The sequence below is a fragment of the Macrobrachium nipponense genome, chromosome 24, assembly GCF_015104395.2.
Source record: "Macrobrachium nipponense isolate FS-2020 chromosome 24, ASM1510439v2, whole genome shotgun sequence".
Classification (NCBI taxonomy): Eukaryota; Metazoa; Arthropoda; class Malacostraca; order Decapoda; family Palaemonidae; genus Macrobrachium; species Macrobrachium nipponense.
The window spans coordinates 67,814,617-67,833,545 of NC_061091.1; the positions used below are offsets into that span (position 1 = coordinate 67,814,617).

Consider the following 18,929-nt stretch of genomic DNA (forward strand, 5'->3'; position numbering starts at 1 on the left):
ATTACTTTTCTTGGAATAATTCTTAAAGTTTATTGTGCATCCTAGTGGCTTGGCTGAAACTTATATTTTTCGAAGGTGTATCCTAACCCCCAGGAAGGTTATCTTTGCTAGACAGTAATCGGAACTCCAGTATATTACCCCTGAATGAACTTAATAAATTACTTAGTTAAAATAGTAAATAAATAAAATTACAGTATAAAAAAAAATTTGTGATACAAAGATTTATTTTGGCACCAGGAGAGTGGATGGTTTATTCCCAGAAATTTTTTAAGTGGAGGAGGATAGATTAGTATTTGTCTTGAAGATATAATTCAATGAGATATACTAGATGACAGGGATAATACCTTCAAGTTGGAAGAATGGTGTGAACGTTAAAGTTCCAAAGAAAGATGATATGAGTAGGTGTGGTAGTAATTAGAAGGGAATCACTAAGTCACCTGTAGCCTTGAAAATTTTCAGTTTAGCATTGTTGAATAGGATGTAGCTAGTGGTTAATGGCATTCTGAGGGATGAACAGGCCAGTTTTAGAAAGGGATGGGGTTGCAGTGATAACTCCGTTCAGTCTTTTTGTTGATTTTGAAAAGGCGTTTGATAGTATTTCGATATGAACTATGGGGAAAAATCATGAGGCGTTGTGGAATGCTGGAAAAATTTGTGAGGGTTGTTATGAACATGCATGAGGGCATATCTTGTAAATCGATGGTTGATGGGTGTTTTGAGTGATCCATTTGAGGTTAAGTCTGGGTCATTCAGGGTGGCATTCTGTCTCCTCTGTTGTTTGTGTTGGTCATAGATTGTGTTGGAATGGTTAAAAGAGAAATGAATGCTGGTATGCTCTGGGGAGAAAATGGTTAACTAATTGACTTGGATTATGCCGTTGATATAGTTTTAATCTGCCAGGGACCAGAAAAGATGCAGTATTAGATTGTTTAGTCAGCGAAGGTTCCGATGGCTTGATGATAAGCAAAAACTGCCGATAGCCAGAGTTTGGCGCCATTAACTGGATAATGGCGCCTCTGTTAGGTATTAGACAAGCGTCATGAAACTGGGCCAACAATAACAGAGTCTGCCGATAACCAGGGACTAGCCTGTACAGTAAAGTAAAGCATAACTTTATAAAATATCCATGGAAAAGATACATACATTTGTTATGCTGAAGCTCCTGATAACCAGATAACGTCGTTGTCAACCCCAGTTATGAATACAGGTAGTCTCTGGTTATTGACAGGGATTCTGTTCTGGGTGGGGTGCTGATAAGCGAAAACCGCCGTTAACTGAAACGCGGCAATTATTGGAGTTGAGTTTCGGTTAACCCGTAGTGGTCGGGGTAACTTATCATTGTGCAGCACCCTAGACTGGGGTAAACTTTGAGGTCGTCAAAATAAAAAAATAAAAATCTCAAAAATGGTATAATAAGTAATTCTAAAATAATTCCCCTACCTTCCATGATGTCATGGTAATGGCTTCAAGCGACGAATGATAAGATAAAGGAAAGGGCATCTTCTTTGAGAAGTTCTGCAGCACGGAGGCATTCACGCATGTGTTGGAGGTGCCTGTTCTTATGATGGTTCTAGAATCGGCAGGAGTGTTGTGGAACTTGACAAGCACCAATGTGACGTGAGGAACGCCGCAATTTCTGATGCAATACTTCGTCAAGATTCTTCTAAGAAGTTCCGGTAATCTCGGGAGTCTGTGACGTTTGCTGGTAAGCCACATCCCCAGGTTGCCGTATAAATACGACCGACGAAGTAGGAGGGAGCAGATCATCAGTAAGAGTCACAGATCATATTAATCAGTGGAGCCCGCCATCAGCAGGAGATCAGGAAGATCATCAGTAGAGAGATAAGAGAAGAAGGAACAGACAAAGGATCAGAGAGGAAAAGGTGCTCGAGAGTGATTGAAATCTGGTCAAGTCGTCCAGTCAGGGAGAAAGACTGGGATATTTTCGACGTTGAGCAAGCCTTGAGAGAAGAAACTTTCTACAAGAGGTTTCGAGAAGTTCCTGCCCTTCAAGTATCAAGAATATACATTGTTTTCTGCAATACAGTCAAGAGGACATCTACAACTACAGTGCTCCTTTTGTGAAGCCACCGCTTCGAGCATAGATCTCTGACAGCGCAAAACTTGCCAGCAAGTACTTGCATTGCCTCACTTCTTCCCCAGTTCATGCATTGTAAGATTTTACTTGTGGTATGTAAATAGGAGAAACTAATCTGCATTTATCTTTGTTAGATAGCTTGTAAATAAACCTTTGTTCTGTTTGTGTATCTTTCTATATTCGTTTCCCCAGTTTCAACTGTTGGTGTTGAATTCTTTTTGTTTATAATAATATCGAACTTGGAGCGGACCTCTCTCGGGGTTCGTAACATATTGGCGACCTTGCTTAGGCTATCCAGCACTGTAACAGTTTGAAACAGGGACAATATAGAAAGAGCCAGAATGAGTGAGATGGTGAAAGAGTTTATGGAGTCGGGTAAGCTTCTAGGTCTAGAGGGGAATGATCTCCGTGAGTATGTTGAAAAGAAGGAAAGAGAAAAGTATGAGAGAGAGGAAAGAGTGGCTGAGAGAGAAGCGAGGAAAATGCACCAAGAAATAGAAATGTTGGTAATGCAATAGGAAGAAAGAGAGAAAGAACGTTTGCACAAGTTGGAAATTGCTCGGTTAAGGGAAAGTACTTGTAACAGTTGGACAGGCGAGAATGCAAACGAGGCGGATAGGTTAGGCATGAGTGCAGTGCAGAAATTAGTACCAAAGTTTGGTGAGAAAGATGTAACAAAATATTTCATGTGTTTTGAGAAGTTAATGGAAAGAGTAGGTTCTCCTAAAGAAATGTGGACTTTATATTTACAGTCAGTTTTGAGTGTTAGGGCGCTTACTGTGTATAGTTGCATGCCTAAGGAGAAATGTGATGATTATGATATTGTGAAAGAAACTGTTCTTAGCACGTACAGATTAGTACCGGAGGCGTACCGTAAGAAATTTAGAAGTTTGGAAAATGATGAAAATATTATGTATGTAGAATACGGTAAGAAGCAAGAAAGGCTGTTTTTTGATTGGTTAACTTCTGCTAAAGTTGAGGATTTTGATAGTTTGAAGAACTTAGTGTTGCTAGAAAACTTCAAAGATAACGTATCCCCTGAGATTAAGCTTTGTATAGAAGATAGGCGAGAAGTATCTTTTGCAGGAGCATCTAGGGTAGCTGACAAATATAGTCTAACTCATAATTTGAGTGTTAGTGAGAAACAAAATGATCCTTCGTCTGGTAGAGTACAAAGCAGTAAAGGTTTCAGTTCTAGTAATAGCAATGCAAGTAAAAGTGACTATTCCTGTTATACATGCAGAAAACCTGGTCATATGTCTAAGGTTTGTAAGAGTAAAGTGGCATCTAGTGGCTCAGAATTAACTTGCTTCTGATGTAATGGGAAAGGGCATTTGGTGAAAAATTGTGCAGTAGAAAGGAAGGACGTTAAGAAACCAGTGTCTCTAGTTAACCTTTTGTCATGGAGGAATGATGTGATGAGAGAAACTAGTAAATTTTTTGGTGAATTTCTGTCAGAAGGTGTAGTTTCCTCTCTTGGAGGAGTATTTTCGAGAGAAGTGGTCTAGCTTCGAGACACAGGAGCTGCTGTCTCACTGATTAGGAGAGAGTGTGCCAAACAGGGTGGAAATCAACATGGAAGAAAAAGTCATGTTAGGTGGATTTCCTAACACTTGTGTTCTTTGTCCTGTGTTGAAGTTGAATTTAGAAAGTCAGGTAGTGTCAGGAGAAGTGAAACTTGCAGTTGTTGACAGTTTGCCCCTTGATGGCGTTGACATTATTGTCGGTAATGATTTAGCTTTATCCAAGAATGTGAATCCTGTTGGGAGTGAGTGAGTTCGTGGATTCAAACGAGTGTGATAGAGGTGGCGAGGTTGATCATGACATGAGTGTGGCTGAGAAACCTAACTTTATTGTTGACAGTGATAGCCAAGGGGAAGGTGTAGGTGTTGAGGGTAACGTAGTAAATATACCGGTATGTAGTACAAGTTACGGTGATGAATTAGGCACTAACGTTTTGGATAAGGATGAGCTAGTCAAGTTTCAGGGAGAGAATGAGACACTAACCTGAATTTTTGAATGTGAGCTGGATGATGATCTCGATGATGTGTGTGAGGAAACTTTTTGTTTAAAGGACAAAGTTTTGTGTCGTTTTGTTTGACCTAAGTCAGGTAGTAAAGGGGAAATCACCGAACAATTGGTGGTTCCTAGGAAGCTTTGTGAGCTAGTTTTGAAGTTAGCACATGATGAGCAAGGACATTCAGGAGTAAATAAAACTTTCAGGTTTATTAGTAGGGCGTACTTTTGGCCTAAATTGAGGAGTGACGTAAAGAGATATGTTTTAAGCTGTCATGAATGCCAAATTGCCGGGAAACCAAATCAAGTAATTCCCAGAGTTCCGTTGTGTAATATTCCTTCAATAGGCAAATCTTTTGAGAATGTATTTATCAATATGGTCGGACCTTTGCCTGTAAGTAAGGGTAGAGAAGATTGCACAACTAATCTAGAGTATTATAAAAAAAATTTAAGAGATATTTGGCAACTAGTGGAGGAGAACGGAAGCGTGAGCGGAAGTCAAGGGGAAACATTATTTTAGAGCTAAAAAGAGGTTTGTGTGTAAGAGATAAAGTTTTAGTACTAGTCCAGAAAGAAGGTTCCGCTTTACCTTATAAGTTCGAAGGTCCTTTTTCAGTGTTAGAGGAGAGGGGAAATATACATTATAGAATTAATATGGGTAAGAGTAGAGCAAAGTCAATGAATGTAAACACTGCCAGTGTTCTATGTGACAGTGTTACCGAGAGAAATTAGTTTTGAGAAAATGCAAGAGGTGTTTTAGTATTTCAAAGTTTTAAGCAGAGTTCAGAAAACGGAAAAAGTAAGAGAGAAGATAATGTGATAGGAAAAAGTAAGAGAGAAGATAATGTGATAGCTAATAGCCCCTCTAGAGTTTTCAGAATGAAGAGCCTGATAACCGTTTTCTGTTTTAGCACGAGTGGGTGAGTGAATGGAGAAGTATTAAAGCTTTATGCAGAATTGTTCCCCTGCTGTTTAATTCTTGCTCCTCTTTAGAAAAAAAAAAAGTAAAATCGTTGATTTCATTTTTTTTCTTTTTTTGGGGGGGATGTGTCATGGTAATGGCTTCATAGCGACGAATGATAAGATAAAGGAAAGGAAAACGCATCTTCTTCGAGAAGTTCTGCAGCATGGAGGCATTCGCGCATGTGTTGGAGGTGCCTGTTCTCATGATGGTTCTAGAATTGGCAGGAGTGTTGTGGAACTTGACAGATGCCGACGTAACGTGAGGAACGCCGCGATTTCTGATGCAATACTTCGTCGAGATTCTTCTAAGAAGTTCCAGTAATCTCGGGAGTCTGTGACGTTCGCTGGTAAGCCACGCCCCCAGGTTGCCGTATAAATATGACCAACGAAGTAGGAGGGAGCAGATCATCAGTAAGAGTCACAGATCAGATTATCAGTGAGAGCCTAGCAGCAGAGATCGGAGATCATCAGAGAGAGAGATAAGAGAAGAAGGAACAGACGAATGATCAGAGAGGAAAAGGCACTCGAGAGTTTGATTGAAATCTGGTCAAATCGTCCAGTCAGGGAGAACGACTGGGGTATTTTCGACGTTGAGCAAGCTTTGAGAGAAGAAACTTTCTACAAGAGGTTTCAAGGAGTTAATGCCCTTCAAGTATCAAGAATATACATTGTTTTCTGTAATACGGAGTCAAGAGGATGTCTACAACTACAGTTCTCCTTTTGTGAAGCCACCGCTTCGAGCATAGATCTCCGACGGCGCAAAACTGGCCAGCAAGTACTTGCATTACCTCACTTCTTCCCCAGTTCATGCATTGTAAGATTTTACTTGTGGTATGTAAATAGGAGAAACTAATCTGCATTTATCTTTGTTAGATAGCTTGTAGATGAACCTTTGTTCTGTTTGTGTATCTTTCTATATTCGTATCCCCAGTTTCAACTGTTGGTGTTGAATTCTTTTTGTTTATAATAATATCGAACTTGGAGCGGACCTCTCTCGGGGTTCGTAACACATGAGAAGTTGAAAATTACTATTGACAACCTGTTGTGGGGGCCTCTTTTACAAGAAAATTATAACTTTTATGAAGTTATACATGATTTTTCTAATAAATGAATTAATATATTTTGTAAAATTATAATTACAGATCATAAGAAATAATAGTAACAGATTCTGGGCATATTTGTAGTAAAATATTTAAGTAAATTTACCAAGAACGAAGATGCAGTAGCTTTATACAGTGGACACCCCGTATTCGCGTTCTCCAGGTTTGCAAATTCGCACATCTGCGGATTTCTCTCTGTTCGCGGAAAATTCACCTAATCACGATGTATTTCTGAGAAATATCTACATTTTTTTTTTTTTTTTTTTTTTTTAATCAATTTCAGTATAAAATGCAATTTTTAGTGGGTTATTCCTGAGTTTTAACTAACAAATTAGGAGGTTTTAAGCATTTTTATAGGGGTTCAAACTATTCGTGGGTTGTAACTATTCACGGGGGGTAGGGGGTGGTGTTTGGTACGCATCCCCCGCGAATACGGGGGACCACTGTATATGTTTTTTCTAATATTTCCTTGCACTTTTCTTTGCAAAATTACATTTATAACTGACATACCGTCATAAAAGATAAGAACTAAAACCAACAGCAACCCCTTGGTATATTTATGAGCAAATTTACAAAAAGATATTATGTGAGAGAGAGAAGGTACATCCTCCCTTGAAGTCAAGACGAAAACTAATCCCTGAGCCGCCCAGTCTCTCATCTTATCCAATCTAAAAGTTGGCATTATAGGGAATTTATGGGCTATAGAAGTAATTGCACCTCCTTCCTGCCCCAGGATCAATCCGTCCATCACCACAACCTGTTATTACCACTCCTGAGAGCCTTTCCTTCCTTAAGGGTTAATGGACTGATAACTGGTTAATGGTACCTCTGTTAGGTATATTATGGTGCCATACCTCTTCTCAGCACCATATGGCGCTGATAACCGAAAATTAGCCCATTATGGCATCATAAATTACAGATTTTATGGCACTAGACAATCCCCGTAAAACCAGATCACCATTAACTGAGTCTGCCGATAACCGAGGACTGCCTGTATATTGGACGAGCACCATTAAACCGAAACTCTGATGAATGATCCTGCCAACAAACGGGCTGGTTGTACATATTTATTTGGGTAATGATGGTTCTCAAGCACAGAATTTATGGAAGGATTATCAAAAAATTAAAAAAGGCTCATCAGGCAAAAACAGAATAGTACGAGATACACCAGGGTGGGTTGCCCTTGGTTGGAAAAGTAGAGATAAGCCAAAGATGTGGTGGAGGATAATGAAGCAGGAAGCAGGAGATGAGTGTTGGGGAGATCTCGAGGAGTTAGCCCAGGACAGAATGTGGTGGCGAGAGTTCGAGGCCCTATGCATCCAAGTGGGTGCCACAGGAAATGATTGATTGAATGATGTTAAAAGGATTTACTGATAAATCTTACTATAACAAGAATATTGTAATCAATTATGTTTGTGTCATGATATATAAAGATGGTAACAAGTAGTATGCATAATATTTTCAGGCTTTTAAAGATAGTTTTTTTATACTATTTGGATTTTAATCTATTCTATCTTTATATTAGTATAGTATTTGGGATGTCATGTTCATGCCATATTTTTTCAGAGTAACTGCAATATATGTAATTATTGCATATTTATGACATATTTTTATTGTTGTTTAGTTTTCCCTTTCCAAGATAAGCCTGCTTGATGGGGACTGGAGCATTACAAGAATGCAGCAACCCCAGTTGTAATTGTGTTGGCAAGCCAACATGACCGAATGCCTCTATCCTCTCAACCCCCATCCTTGGAATACTTGGATTAGTTCTAAAGGATAATTCTGCCCTGGAGACATCAATTATAGTCATATTGATTTCTTCAAACATTTCTAGTTAGTTAACAATCTAACCACAGATCCCTCCATTACCTTGAAATAAGAGCTCCAATTAATTTAGTTAAGGTGAAAAAATACACATCACACAAACCAAAAACAAAATTGTAATGGACAATAAACATACCGTAACCATGAATTATCAGATCTTCAATAGACCCTGGCCTTGTCTGAGCAGCCACTCTTTTAAAGGTAGAATCAGCTTTAATATTTCACAATAATGGACAGTGTCTTGGTTAAACTTAAAGATTAAAGAAAGTAGTTATTCATTAGCAGTATTATACATTTCCTATTAAAGAGATTATACAAACTCTTGGACTATGATACAATATTTAAACATTAGGTTGGAGTATGATACAATATTTAAACATTAGGTGTGTAGTTCCTACAGGTGCTTCCAGCCACGTACAAGATGAGAAATACCTAGATAATCTAGGGTGGTCATAGTAATCTAATGGAACTGACAACCCCAGGAAGGGCATGTTACAACAGTTAAAACTATTTATCATTCTTATGCATTTTAGAATTGAGTAGGTGTGCCTTGCAGTATGATGCAGGTTAGTTTTCCATAATTTTTTTCATAAATATATATGGGAGATTAATGAAGAATGAATATGCATTTATGTTGTGGTAATGGTAATTTTTCCTAATATACATTAAATACTGTAAAGTGATATTGACATACACTTGCAAGGTGTATCTTATTGTCATCTCAGGTTCAAATGGACACTAGCATTCTTTTATATTTGAGAGAAATGCATAATTGAATTGTAGTCATAAGATGGTTTAAGGTCATTAAATCTAATAAATACAAAATAGTCATATGTTTCCATGTGAATGATATCAGACTTTGTAAATTGAAAAGGATGGAAGTGGTTTAAGGAAAGATGATGTGGTACATATAGGTTGTGGACAGAGGAACAGTCATACTTCTAAAGAAGTTTCTTAATTTTGTGTTTATTAGTTTTAATGACCTTGGACCATCTTATGACTACAATTCAATTATGCATTTCTCTCAAATATAAAAGAATGCTAGTGTCGATTTGAACCTGAGATGACAATAAGATACACCTTGCAAGTGTATGTCAATGTCACTTTACAGTATTTAATGTATATTAGGAAAAATTACCATTACCACAACATAAATGCATTCATTCTTCATTAATCTCCCATATCATATACGTATTTATGATATTGTCTTGGGAGACAATATGATATTGGCAGTCTAGACTGCTACAAAGTGGTGCAAATTTTTTGCATTTAATCTAGACTACTGCTAAATGATGTCAAATACAACATAAAATGTTGTGTGCCGCCTTCTTATTTCTGGTTACTCGAGTATACCAAGAATGTTTGTGTTTGGTCTCATATATTTTTTATCCATCATCTCTTTTCATTGATTTTTTTTCCAATGACTGGACTATTGAATTAATTAAAACTGAGGGGAAATGAAACTTAACTGCATAGCTATGGGTATGTGATAACATTTGAAAAATTGATTGCAAACTAATTGGAGACTAATGTAATATAGTAATGTATGTACTATAATTTATACTAGTAAATTCGTGACTATACCAGGCAAGGAATCAAACTAGACTCAGTGCTTCAATATGTGTCTTTATTTAAAGTAAGACATTGTGTCCTTGGTGATGCCCTTGGATGTGGAGAACTCAAAAACTGCAACAAATAATGCAAATTTTCCTCAGGAGGAGGTCTAGATAACAGTTTTAATTAATTATTGTTTTCTGTTGTGAAAGCCTTTATGACTAAATGCTGATTCCAGTCTGTTTTATAATTTTATAGTATATATAGGTTATGATTGCACTAGACTTAATTTAAAGGTTTATTTATAGGCTATTTCTTGGTTATAGTCCTCCACAATTTAGTTGCAGAACCTGTTCAAGGCTTTCAAAATTAGTCACTGTCAAATCCTACCTCCTACACTCTTGTATTGTGGGATATGAAACTTACTTTTGCTCAGTGTAGTGCCATATGTTCTTCCTACTTACTTGAATTTGTGTACAGTATTAGATGCTGAACATTACTCAGTGTAGTGTCTCTTCGCAGGCACGGCCAAACTTCCTTGGATGGCCTCGGATGGCAGATGGATGTAAGGCCATTAAGGAGAAGTATCAGTGCCTAATGTGTTCGTATTCAACTGGGAAGAGGAAAGATATGATGAAACATAATGCAGTTCACACTGGAGAGAGACCCTACCACTGTCCCTTCTGCCCTGCAAAGTTCTCCCAGAACTCAAGTATGATTAGACACACTCGAGTTCACACAGGAGAAAGGCCACATGCCTGTTCGTTTTGTGATTACCGTGCAAGCCAGAAATTTGTTCTGAAACAGCATGTTTTAAGCAGGCATGGTTATAATAGTTTAACAGTGATGCAGTCTTCATAAAGGACACTAAATTTCAACTAAAAATAATAGTAACTATTAACTGTGTCAGACTTTTGTTTTATATTCAGTATGTTTTTTATGCTTTTGACGGTTATGTAGTTTTTGTACAGTCACCCACAAACAATAATATGTGGTATTTATTTATATATATACTGCACTATATGTATTTCATGTGCTTATTTAGTGACCAATATTCATTGTTGGATGCAATAATGTACAAACTTGAAAATCAGTTCAAAAATTCTTCCTTTGTATATCTATTTTGCTATACAATTCATGTAGAATTAGTATCAACTACTACAGTGCTAGATTTAATTCTCAAACATCCATACATAATGGGTTGTCTTTACTTGTATTTAAAAAAGCCTTCTCTCAGTACTATACAGCAATTTCACTGTGTTTTATTGTTAGTAACTAATAGTCCATTACAGTACTCAATCAGACTGATTTACATAAATATTTCAAATTTCCAGAGGAGTAGGAGAAATTTGGGTGTCTCAACTTATTATAAAGTTCACTTTTACGATTTCTTGTTGCTGTATATAATACTCTTAAAAAAATCTGCTAGGGACCTTGTTTCCAATATCTAGGGATGTTGTTTCCAATGCAAGTCATACTTTGGAAACAAGTCATACTTTTTGGTCATTGTCTTGGGAGACAATGATATTGGCAGCACAAATTTTTATCCATCCTGCAATGCCAGTGGTGTTCCTCAGGGGTTTGGTCTCATACCTACTCACATTATCTTTTGAGTTGATCGTTGTTCTGCTATCTCTTCTCATTGTATTTTTCTGATGGAATCTTTTCAGTGGCTTTCTCCACTTCTCTCGTACTTGTAACTTTTTTTTCTTTAATCCAGATTTGCTTCTCATCTAATTCAGATCTTGAAAGCAAGCTTAAATAGGCTTCCTACAACTTAGTAGAAGTTCAGTGCCTCCAAAGGTGCCTCTGTTTTTCTGTCCAAATCTTATTATCTAATTTAATAAAGTTCAATCTCTAATTAACTATAGGTATTAATTTTTCCTCTGACTATCAGTTAAGTGCAATACAGGCAATCCCTGGTTATTGATGGGGGTTTCCACTTCTGACGGCTTGATGATAAGCGAAAATCAGACAATGTTCTTTATGGCACGATAACCAGATTTTGGCACTGATAACTAGTTAATGGTGCCTCAGTTACGTATGTATCAGTGCCAGAACTCTGTTATCGGCGTTGATAACCAGAAATCTGTGCATTATGGCCCCAAAAATTGCTGATCTTTGGTGCTAGGCAAGCCCCACAAAACCTTTAATGTCTATGGTTCTATCTGTTAACCTTTCCGCTGGTCATGCTTATCATACTTCAAATATTAAACTGGTATTTGGGTTGCCTCTGTGTCCTTGACCAAAATTAGGGGTTACCAGTAAGCTGAAACCATTTGCCACATCAGCAACCCTTCAATACCTCTATAGTCCCTCTGTCACTACTGCTTGGAAACATTGGTCTCTCTGTTGCATATTTTGGCTGCGATTCCATATTCCATTGCCTCCTTTTGCTTTTCCATTTTCCTATCTTTTTTTTTTCCATAAGGCTTAAGTAAGATATGCTTTTCCTTTTTCCTGTCTTTTTTTCCATAAGGCCTAAGTAAGATATGCTTTTCCCATCTGTCTTAGCAATTGGAAGTTGTTTATTCAGGGCTCATCTAGTGTGGGGAGGTTAATTTAAATGAAGTTCTTAAAAGGCACACTATTGGTTCTAATTTAACTACTTCAGCACTGTTATTACCTTATAAAATTTTTCTCAATAGCACTTTGTATTTTCAAGAGATTCTGCAAATGTAGTTTTGACCTAATGATTATAGGTCAAACTATTTCAGTTTATTCTAAGATCAGTTTTGTAAACTTTTACTGAACAAATAGAAATATTGTGACAAAATATATGGGCCGCTTAGTAATTACTAATAAATAATCTTTCCATTGTTACTAATAATTACAGTTATATCCTAGTAGTTTGGTATATCCAAAGAAAGATGGAATTCTTTAGTCATAATGATAAATTTTACCTGGCCTTGTTGCATTCTTCATATGACTATGAAACTTTTTGTGAAATGCAAGTACATACAGTTCATAATATTAGTTGTCATCACTTATATCCATCGTATAATCTTTAGTTTGTAGGCTTAATGAAAATATAGTGTCAGTTGCTTCATGTAGACTGTATTCTTGAACAGTTTATTTTACAGGATGCGACTTTCTGGTGTGGACATTTTGGCATAAGTTTTTTTGAAAAGGCATATTAAGTTTTGGCACTGTATTTGTAGCATGTCAATATCTTCCTGTTTGAAGATATTTCCATCTATCAGCCTTTCTATCTAATTTTAGGACATTTAGCTTTTAAATAAAACAACAGCTAGAGGACTGTCATTACAAACAAAAATAAAATTTAAAAATTTAATATACTTATTATCCTCCCATAGTTTATGTGCCAATGCTATAAAACACACCAAAATGTCCTCTTCCAAAAAGATATGCTAAAATGTCGTCAGTCGAAAAAAAAAATAACTTCATAATGTTCTAGACTGGCTTTTTTTTAGGGTTGTTTGTATTTAGAAATTAAATGCATTTTTACAACCAATTGTACACTGGCAAGTGTTTCCTCAATCTTTTTCATTATCAACAACTTTTTTTTCAAGTTTGATGACCTGGAACAAGTGGTAATTTTTTGGCAATAAGATGGTTCTATTTTATTACTTACTGGTTTAAACTTTCATTTGCTGAGTAGTATATAATTACTCATTATTGACATGTAAATACTATATGGTTTTCATGGATAAATATTATATGATTTGACTGTTTAGAACATTTGGTAGATTCCATATTGTTCAGTTGAGATATTCAGTATTTGTATTTGGCTTACATCCGTGAGAGACAATGTGTTACTTAATGCATTCACTTGAAAATCCAAATATTTTTTCCATCATCTGAAAAGAAATCTTAGATCATATAATATTGTTAAAACTGTTACTTGTTTTACAGTAAGAATATACTATTGGTATATGCCTAGGCATAAGATTTATTTTGTTTAGTATGTAGTAATATTTCTTTTCTTTTGCTGTCATGAAGGTAATACATATATATAAATTTGTGTGCTGTAATCCAGTGTACTTCAAACGTTTCTGTGTAAGACAGCAAGTTTACCTACCTCACTTCATTTACATTGGGTTCTAATAAACTGTTAATGATCCGCCTGCATTTTATTTGCTCATATGTGTGTATGTTTATTTTATTTTGGAGTGTTTACTGAGGCTTTATTTTTTTCCTCTAAAATCTACAGCTTTTATGTTGTCAGGCTATATCTGAGGAAATCTTTAATCATGATCTTACACTATTGCTGTAACACCAAGCACAAATGTATTAAAAAAAAGAAGTTAACATGACAAATGCACGTTGAAACATTGTCTGGCACAAGAAATTCATAGTAAAGCAACTGGTAGGCAGAAGAAATATACCTACTGCAAGAAATGAACAAAAGTTCACAGTACTCCACATAAAAACCTCTCCTGTTCTTTTAGAACAAGTACACAAGGCACAAGAAATCTGTACTATTTCAAAATTAGTGTTATGTAAGTGTGAAGCCAGTCTTAATTTTTGTGTTATATTTATACAGACAAACTTATTATTCTTTGTTCAGTTACCTTCTTTTGAAGCCCTCATTTCATTATATTCCATCCCCTTTTGATAAGAAGTTTGCTGACTAATTTCCAACAAGTTACTATGCACTGATAGGATCCCATGGAATAAACAGTTCACTGGCCTTAGAATACTACTGACAACTGATTACTATGTATAGGGTATGGATGCGAGTGTAAATTGCTTTTTACAATTTTAGTCAGTTGTGTAGCATTTGCCTATTAACAGTAACCAATCGCCCAAGTTGCTCTGATGTAGGTTATGCAAAGTGCAAATTTATGTCTTGAACAATAGCTACGCTTTTCTGGAACACATCAATTCAATAGTCATTTCAAAAGGTAAAAGTAAAATTTCCAAGCAAGTACTGTATTTCATTATTTTCCAAGTAAAAATATACTGTAATAGTTTACTTTTCCTCACCCACTTCAGTATTCATTAGTGTTAGTGCACAAAATCTGCTTCAACAACTCTTGGTTACACACACACATCACCAAGATGCTTAATGCACTTCTTATTTAGTTTGTCTTTTTCTAAGTACTATTATGAACTTAATGATAAAATCCATTAATGGCAAGTCAATGTTAATTTTGTTTCAAGAAATATAAGATAAATTTTATTACAGAAACTTTTGCAATCTGGTATATTGCATCAGATTTTTTGTCATAATTATGAGATTCCATTTAATCTGACTTACGTTCTGTACAAAAGACTTGTATACAGACTATGTATAATGTAAATACATGAAACAAATAAGTGTCTGCAGTTGGCTTTATTAATGGATTCTGCTCATCCTAAAATGAGTGAAGGTATGGCTCTTTATCATTTTTTTAAGCTTAATCAAGTCAGTAATGAGGAGAAAAGAAGAAACAAAGGATAAAGGAAGACCATTTTGAAGGTAATTTTTCTTTCCATTTCACTATTTTCAACTGTATTAAACTTCACTTTTAATTCTTTAACATCACACAGATATATATATTTATCGACACCATTAACAGCACGATAAATTGAACTCTTAACATTCTAAATTAACACTTGATTAGTCTTACATTTTTTTGCAATGATACATTTTTTAAAATGGCACTGTTGTATCTCCTGCAATTTATGGTAATTTCTTTCCACAGATGGAAAAAGGAGTTGCATCATCACAAAAAAGAGGCTCCAATGTCAAGATACACGAATGTCTATCTTGCTCATTCACTACCTGGAGGAGGTTTGATATGGTGCGGCACATGTCAGTCCACACAGGAGAGAGGCCTTATTCTTGTCCATATTGTCCAGCTACATTTTCCCTGAAGGGGAATCTTAAAACACACATTCGAATCCATACAGGAGAAAAGCCATTTGCCTGTTCACACTGTTCCTATCGAGCAGCTCAGAAACAGGCCTTGAAAGCACATATAATGAATAAGCATTCTAAAAATAAGTAAGGTTTTAATAGTATAAATTGATGGGAAAGAGATGCATTTGTGTCTTAAAACAATTCCTTTCTCTGTGGATGTTTAGAAATTGACTTTTAAATATCAGGTATGATGTTAGATAATGACTTTTAAATACAGTATCTTTTTAAATGTAATTGAACTAGGTTCAAGAAAGAACTTGTTTTATAGAAAGTTTTGCTAATAATGTTTCATTAGTAATTTATGAAAACTAATTTAAGCATTTTATCCAGATTAGATATAATATAACTGCTGCAGCACTGCTCTTCTCTTCTATAATTTATATGCAAGAGCTGTAATTGTTTAGTAAAGTGAAAGCAACTTACAGACTTTTCATTTATACATCCATTTGTGTATTATTATTATTAATGTGTACGTAGTTTGTTAAGACTACAGAGTCTATTTACTAGATACTCACAGGCAAACAGAACTGGAGGGAATAAATGGGCTGAAGGAAAATTGCAAAGAACCTCTTACTACTTTCTCCAAGGTCCCACATACGGCACACTGCAAGGGTTGTTTGTTTTGTGTTTTACATAAATTTTTATTGCTCTCTGAAGACAGCCCTACTGATCTAACCACCTAATAAATTATCCAGATACTATCTTGTCAATTTCTTAGTCTTATCAAAATTTTTACTGAAAATTTTTAATCATTTTGTATTTTTCATAGGTAACAAACCTTAGGTCTTAACAATAGGATAAACTTCTTGCACCAGCTGGAAACTGGTTAAAACAATCAGAGTAATATATACATATATACTTCAAGTAGTTCCTACAATAGCTGTAATGGATGGAAACTCAAACTGAAAATGTTTAACACCAGGCACTGGGAACTGATCTCATATAGGAAAGACTCCTTTTGGAACAGCTACCAGCTAAGATTGTGAATAGTACGGCAACTGACTAGTAAAAGAATTAATTGAAAAATACACACTTGTGATTTCTTTTACTTTTCAGGTGTCTCCTCAGATGGACTAGAAAGTCTGAGGTTCATCTACCCATGTAACTTTCATATCCAGTGCATATTAAAAAAATTAAATTGATTGAAAATAATGAAGGCCTGGGAGAAAAAAAAAAAAAAAAAAAAGTCCCTGGAAAGATCAGAATGTTGATTCAAAGCTTATAAGGAAAGCAAGTGGCAAATGTAGGTTGCAGAGTAATATTCTTGAACATATGCAGTAGAGACAATCTTGTCAAGAAGGTTATGGCGTGACTGCTGGTTTGAATGACTGAAGACCAAAGGCAGTTCATGACTAATGGGTTTGTGATAAACCAATTTATTTATTTATTTATTTTAGTTTTTTTTAAAACCATCATTTCACTGTGGTTACCTTGGTATGTCCATATATATTTTGGTATAAACATCTAAGGTTGCACGTTGTCAAACACTTCTGGAAAAATAATGGGTTGGTGAGAAATATGCTGTAAACTACACAAAATAGGTTAATTTTATATCTGTTGCACCCTCCTGGCATCAGGATGCTACAGCAGCCTTTATGACTTCACCATTTCACATTCTTTTAGCTGATACAGAAGAATTATGTACCTATGGGCCTATATTCAGGGCTAGTATAGGCTACCGAGGCTTCCAAATTCTCTCTCTCATTTCATACAGCTATCAAGGAAATCTTCTTTGATACTATGAAGTATGTACGTGTAACAAGGAAATTTGTAGCAAATATATTGCGATAGACTTCTTATAAAGTACCAACAACTGGAAAATTTATTTTGTGGGCACTGTGCATCAGTAGTACTTAGTAGTAAAATTAATTTGTTTAAAAATGGACTTGTGCATTATATTTATGGAACTTGAAGGACATCTCTGATTTGATCTTACATGAGGCTGAAAATTTAGTACTACATACTGTTGTGCATTTTTGGTGGGATGCAGAAAGTCTGGCAAGCAATGGAAGTTTTCTGTTGACCAACCTGTTATTTTGAAAAATTTAGAAGAGGCTTTACATTATAAACTGTAGTGAAATAAAATTTAATTCTGCTTGGTTCTATTTCCTAGTCCCCCATGTGTTGGAATCCAGCAACATTAAATTGTACTATTCTGTTATATTTTGTAATGTAAAACTACTGCAAATTTTCAAAACTGGGTTGGTCAACAAAAAACTTCCACTACTGGCAAAACTGTTGACCAAAAATTTACCAAAGTACATTTTACTAGTGTCTATTTTCTCTTATGGTGGGGAAGTGCACTTCTGCAAGGAAATTGGTTTGCATAAATATCAGAAAAACATTTATTGATGTGCTTGTAGAGCATTGGAGCACTGCAAAACCCAATGTCTGGTGATAGAAGTGCACTCTCGACGTGGTTCAGAAGTCACGTAAAGCCGTTGGTCCCATTGCTGAATAACCACTGGTTCCATGCAACGTAAAAACACCATACAAACAAACTAATAAAACATACTGCAAAACCCAAAACATTTTATTAAGAATTATAGGTCCTTAAAAAATTGGTAATGTGGCCAGATGGGAAGCAACACTCTGCAGCCTGAGAAATAAGCCTGCTGGATTACACAAGAGACTTTTGATGCCAGATGTCTCAGATGACTATCTGCCATTCCATGATAAGCATTTGAACCCCTGACTGAGGCTTTTGCTGGGTGGATTTCCTGGTCTTGACAGGTTTCCTGATTTTGACATAGTAACAAACATGCTGTTCTGAGTTTTTAATTATGAAATTAATTCACATGAATTGCTTAAGTTGTAAGGTTATCCTGGTAACATAGACTTCAATAATGACCCAGTTTTAATCTTCAGTATGGTACATTTTTTGTCCACAACAGCCATCAAATTAACTTTTATTAGCCAAATGCAACAAGGAGGAAAATCTCCCACTCCAGGATTTGAGCTTTGGTCAGTAAGAGTAAGCTAAGACTATACTAGCAGGCAACTAGCCCCGAAAGGCAGATGATAACACTTCCTCGATAAAGCTTCCTAGGAAAGTAAGCAAGACAGTACTAATTTGTATACTAGATACCCAAGACAGTGGAGTTGATCAACTGAAGGCCAAGAATCACTGATAACATGACATGAAGAAAAATTATGTTGGCAAGGCAAGACCTTCCCCAAAAAGAACAAAGATTGGGTACTTGCATACTCCAATCACTTCCAAACACGCACACACAATTGCTTTAGTGAGAAAACTCTTAGCATAAAAGCAAGGCTGAGAGCACATAAAGACAATCTGGGAGAGCATTGCTGAGCTGTTAATGCTACAGTCATCTTATTTGGAGCCTTGTTGGATGGAGCAGTTGTTCTTTTTCACGTGGATTATTATAAAGGATTAGTTTATCCAGACCTCTGAGCCTAATAACGGCTCTTCTCTGGCTGGAATTTGTTTAATGGCTTGTAATGAACAATTTAGGTTTATGCAAGTGATATGGCAGCTAAATAC

At 35.9% G+C, this 18,929-nt stretch overlaps 1 protein-coding gene across 19 annotated transcripts in view; it reads left to right on the forward strand.

Moving 5' to 3' along the window:
• LOC135205744 (zinc finger and BTB domain-containing protein 17-like) overlaps positions 1–18,929 on the forward strand; it is a 292,065-nt gene that overhangs the window by 151,031 nt on the left and 122,105 nt on the right. Inside the window, exon 6 of one of the 19 annotated variants that reach the window (XM_064236846.1) lies at positions 10,078–10,788. The exons of 16 other annotated variants lie outside the window; for them this stretch is intronic. In XM_064236846.1, the coding sequence (XP_064092916.1) occupies positions 10,078–10,416 (339 nt within the window). In that variant the 3' untranslated portion in view covers positions 10,417–10,788. Of the gene's footprint in view, positions 1–7,801; positions 7,999–10,077; positions 10,789–15,206; positions 15,847–18,929 lie in introns of those variants that run through there. 2 more of the 19 variants (XM_064236852.1, XM_064236862.1) reach the window with 2 other exon arrangements.